At 41.7% G+C, this 12,380-nt stretch overlaps 1 protein-coding gene across 1 annotated transcript; it reads right to left on the reverse strand.

Moving 5' to 3' along the window:
- Positions 1-2,067: 2,067 nt before the first annotated feature.
- LOC122017384 (actin-depolymerizing factor 1-like) lies at positions 2,068-2,584 on the reverse strand. The gene is made up of 2 exons (XM_042574985.1): positions 2,304-2,584; positions 2,068-2,218 (listed from the first exon to the last, which is right to left on the reverse strand). Exons 1-2 carry the CDS (start codon positions 2,549-2,551, stop codon positions 2,068-2,070), a joined length of 399 nt encoding a protein of 132 aa, XP_042430919.1. The 5' UTR covers positions 2,552-2,584.
- Between the last annotated feature and the right edge of the window lie 9,796 nt (positions 2,585-12,380).

Here is a 12,380-nt window from a genome sequence, read left to right on the forward strand (position 1 = left end):
ATTCTTGAAATCCTTCTATGACGGAGGGAGTTTCTCAATTACCGCAGCAACTGCGAATGTCTCGTTCAGCTTCATGCCTTCGGCGTCCAGATCATGCAGTATTAATTGCATATCTTGGACTTGAGATGAGACACTTTTTGAGTCCACCATCTTGAAATCCAGAAACCGACCGACGATGAATTTCTTCAATCCAGCATTTTCGGTCTTGTATTTCTTCTCTAGGGATTCCCACAAAGATTTTGCCGTCTCCAGAGAACAATATACGTTATATAATTGCGGCACAGAAAATCTCCATGAGACCACGCATCGCTAGCAGCCTTATTACCTTCCGTAGCGGCTGGCGTGTCTTCGTGCAAAAACCGTACAAGGTTTAGCGTTGTTAGATAAAACAACATCTTCTACTGCCATCTTTTGAAGTCGGTTCCAGTGAATTTCTCCGGCTTTTCTCCGTACGGAATGGTCGTCGGAATGGCGGTCGGAACGGCCGTTGGTAGCCATATCAGTTTGCAGGAAATATCGTTTACGACTGTTGATCCCCGGGTAGCTTCTGGAGTATGCAAACTGATCGTTGAGGCTAGTGTTCGACACTATCTCCATAAATGATATTGCTCCGCTACGGTGCTTAACGGATTGTTGCAATTCGTTCCCAAGATACAACGACGAACGTCTCGGAATCGTAGCACTCCGACTTCCGAGACCAGCGAACCTTTTAGTAGACTTCTTGGACTCTTGTATGCACAAGATGAGATGAATGCTTGAGGAAGAGAAGAGAGGATTGAGTGAGTATTCCATCATCTGGAGGGTTCTATTTATACTGTAAGAAGAGATTGAGTGTCCTTTGGGTGAGTGGATGTGTTCCTTGGGCTGGATCGATCTAGATCATCTATTCTGAAGGGTTGTAACCCTTCACCAAGCCCACTTCAATCTCATCCATCAGATCTGAGGAGTTGTGACCCTTAGATCCCGTTGTCATCGGCCATCGGATCTGGATCCATTGATTCGATGCTTCAGATCAAGTCTCATCCCAGGCCGTCAGATCGTTACTCTTTGCGATCCAACGCTCTAGATCGCATAACAAGCGATCACACCTATTTGATCAACGTTGATCAACGGTAGCCATCCATTCCCTAAGTCAACTATCCAGTCATCTCCCTTTGCCCACGAGGATGCCGCATAGGTACTGCCACGTCAGGTACGAGTCTGACACGTCACCCGAGTGCCACGTAGGCACTGCAATGTCACCTGGAGCATAAATTTAAGCTCCTCAATGCTCCTCGCGACGATGCAAAGTGCAAAGTGCAAAGTTCGCCTACAAAGCGCCCATTGCGCACGTGGCGGGCTCACAGGTGCGAGCACCTGCTCGCCCTGGGCTAAGGGGTCACCTGTCCTTTTATTTTTGTGTTAACTCCATTAACACATTTTCATTAATAAGTAGATAATACACATCGAGAATTTCCGATGTGGGACTATTCTCCCATGCATTTTATTAATGAATAATAAATGTTATTTTGGGCTGACTTTAAACATTAATTTCTCATTCACCCTTAATCGGTTTTGAGCAAATTAATAGTCTAATCTATCTACGCGAATCGTAGATTTCAATTTTGAAGTCAATTACGACTTTAAAAAATTGATGGCTTCCTTCCTCTAAATCGTTTTGGTCCATTTAAGGCCCCAATATCCAACAATTATAAACCGTTGAATCGTCGATTTCAAACTAGGATCATAGAGTCTAATTGTTAGGCCCGATTTCAACCATGAGTTGGAATCACCTCACTATGTCCATTTCTAAAGATAAAGAAAGATCCTACCTTAACAACAACACAATACAATGAAATCGCGAGAGTTCAAAAAACTAATGCAACTTCCCTCTAGTTTATCCATGAAAAGAACTAATTTGCAATGACATTAGAAAATCTTGGTGTATTCAATGAAGAAATAAATAACATGATCGCACAAATAGAATTCGTCCACATAGTTAAGTAGCCTAGTTAGTACATAAGATTAGAGTCCATGACTTAATAAGACAATTTAAGTTGGAAGTGGATATATAGAGGACGGGCAGTCTTATATCGCTCGGCTTTTGATGATGTCGAAACTCATTTCACTTGGATCAGTTGCTTGGAGCTCCACTTGGATCCCATCAAGTTCCCTCTTGAACCTATCTTTTGAGCTGGCATATAACATCTTGCTTCTCACCCTCGAGCTATCGGGTGCCCTTCGGTTTGTAGCAAATCAAAGTTAAATAATAGTAATAACAAAAAAAGTAATGATTTGAATCATAACTAGTGATGTGTTCATACCAAGATATAAAAAAGATCTTGCTCTTTTGGCAGTTCTCATCCGTAGTAAAATCGAAATCAAAGACCGCATAGCGACATTCATTAGCCGGCAAGGATGAAGTGAAGTTCTCATAACTCTCGTCCGGTTGGCCTAGCTTCTCCACGGTCACTTGTTGATTTGTCTCATCGATATTGAAAATGATGAACCGGAAGGTCCTCTTTGCCTTCAGCTCCAGAAATTTGAGTTTACAATCGTCGTGCACCGCCATTCCAGAAGCCGAATTCGCCTTAGTTTTGTTACATCATAATATAACAGAAGAAGAAAAAACATCAAAAAACTTGGATGCATACACACCAAAACACATAACAAAAGGTTTTATGAAGCCTAATCGAAGAGGTGGCTCACCATGGCTTGTGTCGTCGGAAGGATGCACCCGGCCGCGGGGACTGAGAAAGGAAGGGGAGAAGGGAGGGGGAAGGGGGAAGGGTTAAAGGGGGAAAGGAGGAAGGAGGGGAGAAAAGGGAGGGAGGAGAGGGTTTGGAGGAGGAATTGGTGGAGGGAAACAGCTCGGAGGTTTGTTGCATGGTGAAGCGTTTGTTTTGGATGTGCTTAGTTTAGTCAAAACTATAAATTACGTAAATCAGATTTTAGTTATTTTTTTTCATAAGATAAACATTAAATGACTAATAGATGGTGAGGGGTGTCTTGTGAGTTGATTCAACTAATAGTTTAATCTACTATAATTAGGAAGTTCTGTCAAATAATTTAAACGGACTAATTGAAAATTTTATCAATCTATTTAAAAATATATCTAAATGTGAGTTGTGGGTCTAGACGGGCTGACTCATGGTGGGCTGGAGTTGATCTGTCGAATAATTTTTTTTTTTCTAAATTGTGGATTTATGATGATTTATGGGTTTTAATAATGAAAGTTATGATTTTATTTTTTTCAATTACTTTGACTAATATATATAATTGTGAAATAAAAAATTATATATATTTTTTTGATCGATTATCTCTATTGGAATGAGATCTTTTGAATCTCTATTGGAATGAGATCTTTTGAATAGAGTGTAAGAGCAAAACTATAAAGGTACACAGACCTAAAGTGGGCAATATCATGTCATTATGGAAATATATGGATTTCCTTTAGGCACAACAAATGGTGTCATAGTCATGGTCCAGACCAGATGCTATGTGGGGTAGTCTTGAATGAAGTTGAGAGTAAGTCCAGAGCAGGTCAGGTTGATCGGATGCTTGCGGGGAGATCCCAGAACAGGTTAGGGTGAAAGAATACTCACAGGAGGACCGGAGGAAGTCTGTGTAGGTCCCTTTGGAGGCCGGCAAGAGGGGAGGGGTGAATTGCCCTACAAAATAAAACCAAAAACCCTTCTCGGATATTCAACTAACTTAAAAGAACTTGTAATTAAAAAGGCAGAGACTAATTAAAACAGAAAATAGACACAGAGGAATTACTTGGTTTGCAATCAGAGAATTGCTAATCCAAGGCAAAGAAGACGCACTAATTGATTCTCCTCTGGGCGGAGTAGCTTCTTACAGCGTTGAAAGCGCAGAAAGAAATAACACAAATGAAAGCACTGGATTACAAGTAGTTGTTCTTGATTGATAATTGCTTCTGGACCAAGGCTATATTTATAGTCTTGGTCCGGGCGCCTGGAAGGGTTCCGGGCACCCTGGGGGGATAAATTTTATCCCCCAACGGTCGGATCGAGTCAAAACTCGATCCTTTTGAAAAGTCCATTCCGGGCGCCCGGAAGGGTTCCGAGCGCCTCGGTCGGTTCCGGGCGCCCGGAGCCCTAAGGTCAACATAAGTTGACTTTTCGACTCCGGTTCAGCTCATCTCGATCCAGCTCATCTCGGTCCGGGTCTGTTCGCTCCGGCTCCGTTTGCTTGGGTGATCTCGGCCTTCCGGAATAGGGCTCACCCGAACCCATGTTCCGGCCTTTCTCCTCGAGCAGCCTTCCTTCCCGGTTTCTCGTCCCTCGAACGCCGCGCACGTTCTTCTCGTCCGCCGGTGTACTCTTCCGCGGTCACCTCGTCCCTCGGACGCACCGAGCCCGTCGGCTCTCTCCCCGTGTCGTCCTTCTCGTTAGCCGCGTCTTCCGCTCGACTTCCTGTGTTCCTAAGCTCCTGCACACTTAGACACAAGGGTTAAACAACGCAGGACCTAGCTTAACTTGTTTGATCACATCAAAACACCTCGGGGTTCCAACAGTCTGGGAAACCAATGTTTACGGGGAGGCCCCGAACAGGTCAGGGTGATCAGATGCTCACGAGGAGGCCCAAAGCAAGTCAAGAGTTGCCAGATGCTCATAGGGGCCCGGACCATTAGAGTAATGATGGTCCTTCATTTGAGGAGAGAGTTGTTGGGATTCAATCAAAGTTCCATATTTGGAAAGATATGAAAAATATCATGGATTTAAAAAGGATGTTTGATATCTCAATTGGAATGAAGTCTTTTAGGTAGAGCCCAAGAGCACGATCATTGTTAGGACCCTTTGTGGTCGGCTAGAGGAGGAGGAGGAGGGGGGGGGGGGGGGGATAGTCACTGTACAAATCAAAACAAAAAGAACATTTCTCGGCTTATAACTTAAATAAAATAAACACTTGCATAAAAGAATAAAGAAACTAAAAACGAAAGAGGCACGATGAATTACTTTGTTACAATCGGAGAGGTTGTCAATCCAAGGTGAAAAAGCGCACTAAAAAATATACTCTGGGCGGAGAAGCCTCTTACAGCATTCAAAACTCACAAAACAAAGCTAAACAAGAATTAGGAAGTGCACAAGTGTTGTTTCAAACTATCTGCATTGTTCTTTAGCTTTCAGAGCAGGGCTACTTATATAGCCCTGCTCGGGGCACTTGGAAGGGTCCAAGCTCCTGGAGGGGGATAAAATTTTATCTCCTTTGCAACGGATCGCGGGCAAACGCGATCTGGATAAAATCTTATTCTAGGCGCCTGGACTAGGAAAGTCAACCAATTTGACTTTTTCCAGTTCGGGCCTTCCGCTCCGGTTTTGCTCGTCTCGGTTCAGGTCTTCCGCTCCGGTTCCTCTTACTTGGGTGATTTCGGCCATCCGGAATAGGGCTCACCCGAATCCAACTTCCGGCCTTCTCGAGCAAGCTTCCGCTCCGGCTTCTCGTCCCTCGGAAATGTCGCGTGCCTCCTTCTCGTCCGCCCGCATACTCTTCCGCAGACCTCATCCCTCAAACGCACGTAGCCCGTCAGCTCTCTCCCGTGTCGTCCTTCTCACTAGCTACGTCTTTTGCTCGACATCCTGTGCTCCTAAGTTCCTGCACACTTAGACACAGGATTAAACACAACATGACCTAATCTAACTTGTTTGATCACATCAAAATTGTAGGATCGAAAAGAATTTAGATATCTCCACATGATATTATCCACTTTGAGCCTAGACCCTCATGGCTTTGCTCTTGGGCTCTCCCCAAAAGGTCTCATGCCAATGGAGATATCTTTTCTCTTATAAACCGATGATCTTTCCCATGTGTTTTCAATGTGAGACTATGTTTGCAACCTTGCAACCCCAACAATCCCCCCCTCAAACAAAGGACCACAGACTTCCCACATCCGATCCTCGACCCACCAGGTCTTCCTGCCCTCGGGCCACCCGACCTACTAGAACTTCCTTACCTAGCCGCAACTAGGACTTCCTGCCTAGTGTCTGGTCCTCTTGATCCGAACATAGGAGCCCCCACTTTCTTTGTTCATGGTCAATATTGTACCCACATGGCTCAATCAGACCATAGTTCTTGTGCACAGTTAGTGGTTAAACCTTATGGCAGTCCGGGCTCTGATACCAATTCTAGGATCGAAACAAATTTAGATATCTCCATAATGGTATGATATTGTCCACTTTGGGCCTAGACCCTCATGGCTTTGCTCTTGGACTCTCCCCAAAGAGTCTCATGCCAATGGAGATATCTTTTCTCTTATAAACCCATGATTTTTCCCATGTGTTTTCAATGTGGGACTATATTTGTAACCTTACAACCCCAACAAAAATAACCTTGGGGTACCAACAATCTTCTCCTTTTTTATGTGAACATCCCAAGTTAAATTAGGATAAACTAACATAAAGTAAAAGAGTAAAAGAGTAAATTTGTAATTAAAGTGCAAAAATTAAAAAGTTAAAACTACCTCCCCCTAGACTTAATCTTCCCTTCTCCCCTTTGATCACATAAAAAATGGGGTACCAAAAGAAATTTAAGGGTAAATTTTTCAAAAAAAAAAAAAAGGAAAGTTTTTAGTTAAAAAAACTTATTTTTGATATTTTGAAAATTTTATCAAGTGTTTGAAAATTTTGAAAATAATTTTGATAGTAGTTAAAAAAAATTGTAATAATTATAGGAAAAAAAATTCTAAGTAAAAATTATTTTTGATATTACCAAAAAAAAGATCAATAAATTTCTAAGTTAAACAAATTTACAAAAACTAATTTTGTAGAAATAATATTGGTAAAGTAAAGCTGATACTTCCAAAAAAAAATCTAAGTTCAAAGCATCGAAAAAAAATATTTGAGTAAACTATTTAAAGTATTATTGAATTACAATTAAATACTTTATCAGTTAGTCAATTAAATATTTTATTTCATTAATTAGTTTCCAGCCTGTGGTAAGATAATAGGTCTTCTTGGTTATTGGAGCAACAACCACTTTCTAGACAAAGCCTTTTAAGGAAATTCAAAGATTTAATTTTCTTTCTTAAAGTCCTAAGTCTAATTAAAGTTTAATTTAGACAAGACTTTGGAACACAATATAAGTTCCAGCCAACTAGGTTAATTAAAAATCTCTTAAGAATGTATTTATGAGAAATTTTCCTAATTTGTCCCTTGTGTCAAATTATTATATTTCCTAATATTTTGATTTTTAATATTTAAGCATGCACGATTTTTCAAGGCTTCTACTTGTATTTTCAATTCATCATTTTTCAATTTTATTTTTTCAAAAACTTCTAATATGCAAGATTTGGCTAGAATTAACTTTAATTCTTAATTTTTCTTTTTCTAGTTTGCAACATTCTTTAGATAATAATTTAACAAATTTAAATAACTTATCGGGAGGAAAAGATTGTACCTGAGTTACCTTGTTGATCTCGTTATCCGTAGCTCCCCCTATGTAAAATACCGAAAAAGGACCAATAACCTTAAGGGAAATTTTAGGAATTTGTAGAAATTTTCTGAGAATTTTTCGGAACTCGTATGACGAGTTTAAGAGGATCAATTATTGGGCCAAGGGAAAGCCTGTTTAAGCTACCCCATTTGAACGAGGAAATGTTTAATTTCCTTAAATATTCCTTTTCTTCTATTTCTCACCCGTGCCTTCGCCCGACTCACCGCCGAACTCTTCTCTTCTTCTTTGCCCCCCCCCCCCAACCAATCGCCTTCCCCCTCGCGACGCTCCTTCTCCCACGAGTACAAAAGCCATCGGCCAAGGGAAGCTTCGAGCCTCCCCCTTGCGTCGATCCCCTTGCCTCTTCCCCTCCTCTTCGCCTACTCATTCCACCACCTGACGCGCACATTGGCGCCAATCGATCGTCGACCACCGGAGGCTTGAGTTCTCCCATCTTCACCACCGAGCACCTCCCCTCTGCCCTAGCGTCGGTGCCCTAGCTCCCGATCCACCGCCGACCGAGTGCTCGTTTTCCCGATCCGAGGCGCCACCTCTACACGGGTTTGGTCTTCGATCAGGAGGAGAAGGATCCAAGCCTAGCTTGAATCTGCCTCTGCCACTGCCACTGCGAGGACTGAGCCAGTCATCGCCGACGCGGCTAGCCTCGACCAATCCCTCTTATCTTGATTTTCTCCGACTCGTGCCCTAGCACTATCGCCGATTCTTCTCTTTCTCTCTGGTTGTCGGCGAGAGCATGTTGTCGACCCAGCGGTGATCTTGGAGGTAAGTGTTCTGTCCTAGTTGCGATTTGTTTTTCCGATACCTTTCATAGCTTGATTTGGGGTGATGTTTGGGAGGTAGTGGCTGCGTTGGGTTTCAGCCACTACATTATTGATAGAGGATTGTTTTCTTCGCCGGATCCTTGGTCACTACAGACAATTGGAGAGGAAGAGGTAATGAGAACAGTTTATTACTGGAATTTAATTGTTAATAGATTGTCTTGTTGATTTCTTGATCATTCTTCTTGATCTAATCAGAGTAAGTGGTTTCCAGCAAGTGTAGATGTGTTCTGTGGATCCAGAATTGTTAATGGTGTTAATTGAGGTAATGCATTGAATTAATTATGAATTTGGATTACATGGTTAGATGGTAGATTCAAGTTTGTTTATCCTAATCTAAGGTGATTATGACATACAAAGGATAGAAAGGTTAAGAATTGGCTAAACCTAATTTGATCAAATGGGGTGGATGAGTTAATTGATGATGAATTAAGGTTGATTAATAATGAGGGTTTCCTAATTGAATTAGGAATTTGATTTAGTTATTTGATACATGTTAGGGATAGCTGGTCATGTGGTTTCGGTATAATTAAGGCTAAAATGTTGGATCTAATCTAAGCTTCAGGTTAGATTCGATTTATTTAATTAACCGAGATCAATGAATAAATTAGGGTTTCTTGATTTAATAGGAATTTGATTTAGCTACTGGATACATTCTAGAGTAGCTAAATTATATGTTTGATTTGCAGGACTCTGATTCGAGACGAGTGTCTCGATATCGGATTGGTTGGATACGATCTTATTTTTGAGGCGGGTACTTTGACTTATCTTTTTTGAATATTGTCATTATGATATGTTTAGTAGGTTATAACTTGCCGTAATAGTTATGTGTATTTCTATTTGATATGTCACTACTTGATACTTGTAGCATGCCTTATTTGTTGTTTGCTATACATCCATGCTTATACCCTCTTGATTATTGTCATGTGTATTATGTTCATAGAGGTAGTGATGTACCATGCCTTATGGTGTATAGGACTAGTTATTTATCATACCTGTCAGGTGTACCTAGACCATTTTATTGGATCTATTTACTTTTTGGTCATACTTTATGGATATGGACATGGTCAGGATTTTCATGCTTAGTGTCATGCACAATCTTGCATGATTGCATGCTGAGCGATTGTCGGCTCCATTATTGTTGAACACATTGCCAGTTACATGAATCTACACACACAACCACTCATGGGTTAGTGGTATATCAAGCAGGGTGTGTGGCAGTTTGCTTTGTCAAGGTTCCGTTGGTCCACTTATGGGTAGTGATGACGCAGCGTGGTAGTAGGACAGGGATCCCTCCTCTGGATTGTCTCAGGGAGATGAGAGCATTGAGCTCCCCCGCTTATGATTTGGGATAGGAGGATAGATGTACTCCGACAACATCCTATCCACTCTATCACTTAGGAGTAGTAATGACAGAGTGCACAGTTGTCATAACCCTACCCACTCGGTCTCATCATCGTGTGTGAGATGGCTGACTGACATCAGGAGTGACCATGTCATTTGCATCATATGCATGGATTGCATTATTGCTTGTGATTGCTGCATTTTGGATGCTGTATTTGTTTGGGTTGCATATGATTGACATGCATACAGGAGACATGAGGTATCTGGTCTGACGACCCTTATGTCAGGATAGGAGGCCCTGGTGAGTACAGTTCTTCTTTGCTTGTTCAGTTTTCGCATTTTCTATTATTGATCAGGAGACTGTACTCCATGATTATTACTATTAGATATATCTTACTATGCATGTCAGTTCGATACCCGCTGAGTTGTTGAACTCACCCCGTTATTTTATTTTTCTATTTCAGGTTGAAGCTGTCAGGAGGTTCTAGTCGCTAGTCCCCCACTAGGCGTCGAGATGGCTTTCTGGTTTCGGACTTTTGTTGTTTCCTTGTTTTGTTATGTCTACATACTTATGATGTGTAGTTCTTGTACTTATGGATTCTATGTCGTGTTTCGGGTATGATGCCCATGTTTTCCGCTATGAAGGTTTCCCGTTGTGTTGTGTTTTCCTCGTTGTAGTGGAGTAGATTTTTACCATTATAACTGCGTGGTTGTGTCAGCCAGAAGCTGAATTATATAAACTATGTGAAATGCTTATCATATTTTATTGTATATGTTCCAGTCATATTAGTCGTGGATTGAGGGGCCCTGAGGACTTTGTAGATAAGTTTCAGATTGTCACCTATACAGGGGAGATGCTGTCGGAATTTCCTCTGGCAGGGACTCCCCTGGGGCGTGACACCCTGAACTACTGCTCTCTTCTGATGTCGCTCCCCCTTCATCGATGCTCTCAATGCTCATTTTGGATGAGCTTGCTTCATTTTAAATAATGTTTTAAATTGTTGGTCAAGGAACTTCTCCCAAATGTTTTAAATCATTTTGGATTAGATTTTCTAATTTTAAATAATGTTTTAAATTGTTTTACCATTAATGTCGTTTCATTGTCATCGAGAGAGAATTCTGAATCTTGTTTATCCACCCTTGCCTTAAAGGCTACGTTGTACTTTGGCTCCTTCTTCAAATCTGCACATCTCGTTTCATGGACTTTAAATGTTGAAAATATTTCTTCTAAGGTTACAGATTCTAAATCTTTAGATATATAGTAGGCATCTACTAATGATGTCCATTTAGTAGATCTAGGAAATGCATTAAGTGTGTACCTTAGCAAATCCTGGTTGCTTATCTTTTCTCTAAGATTCGTGAGTTCGGTGATTAGTTCCTTTATTCTCGAGTGCAGATGTGCAACAGTTTCTTCTGCTTCGAGTTTTATGTTCTTAATTGATTCCTTAGCAGATCCCGTCTCGCAAGCTTGGCTTCAGATGTCCCTTCGTGTAGGTCAAGGAACTTCTCCCAAAGTTCCTTTGCTGAGTCATAGGTGTCGACCCAGTTGACTTCTTGTGACGGTAGGACACTCAGCAGATGGAACTCTACTTTGCCATTTGCCACGAAGTCGACCTGCTCCTTTTTCTTCCACTGGTATTCTTCCTTGCCTTCGGGTGCTACAAAACAGAATTTCACTATTAAAAATAATTCAAAATCAGTTTTAAAAAATACCTCCATTTTCTTTTTCTAACTCGCGAACTCCCCCTTGAACTTTGGTGGGCAGATGCTCGGTCCGTCTATCTCGTGTACTTCATTCAGTGGTTAGTCCTCCTGAAGTATCCTAGCTCTAATACCACTTGTTAGGACCCTTGGCGATCGGCTAGAGGAGAGTAAATAGCTCCTGCACAAATCAACACAAAAAGAATCTTTCTCGACTTATAAATTAAATAAAATAAACACTTGCATAAAAGAATAAAGAAACTAAAAAAGAAAGAGGCACAATGAATTACTTGGTTACAACCGGAGAGGTTGTTAATCCAAGGCGAAAAAGCGCACTAAAAAATCTCCTCTAGGCAAAGAAGCCTCTTACATCATTCAAAGCTCACAAAACAAAGCTAAACAAGAACTAGGAAGTGCACAAGTGTTGTTTCAAACTATTCTGCATTGTTCTTTAGCTTTGGGAGAAGAGCTACTTATATAGCTTTGCTCGGGGCGCCTGGAGGGGGATAAAATTTTATCCCCTTCGCAACGGATCGCGGTCAAACGCAATCCGGATAAAATCCAATTTCGAGCGCCTGGACTAGGAAAGTCAACCAAGTTGACTTTTTCTAGTCCGAGCCTTCCGCTCCGATTTCGCTTGCCTCGGTCCGGGTCTTCCGCTCCTGTTCCTCTTTCTTGGGTGATCTCGGCCATCCGAAATAGGGCTCACCCGAACCCAACTTTCGGCCTTCTCGAGCAAGCTTCTTCTCAGGCTTCTCGTCCCTCAGAAACGCATGTGCCTCCTTCTCGTCTGCCCGCGTACTCTTCCACAGCACCTCATCCCTCAGACGCACGGAGCCCGTCGGTTCTCTCCCGTACCGTCCTTCTCGCTAGCTGCGTCTTTTGCTCGACATCCTGTGCTCCTAAGTTCGTGCCACTTAGACACAGGATTAAAAACAACATGATCTAACCTAAACTGTTTGATCACATCAAAATAACTTTGGGGTACAAACAACCATAAGAGTCCAGACCCAAAGTAAACAATATCATATCATTATGAAGATATGTGGATTTCCTTTGGGT

This window comes from Zingiber officinale, chromosome 8B (genome assembly GCF_018446385.1).
Source record: "Zingiber officinale cultivar Zhangliang chromosome 8B, Zo_v1.1, whole genome shotgun sequence".
In the NCBI taxonomy this organism is placed as follows: domain Eukaryota; kingdom Viridiplantae; phylum Streptophyta; class Magnoliopsida; order Zingiberales; family Zingiberaceae; genus Zingiber; species Zingiber officinale.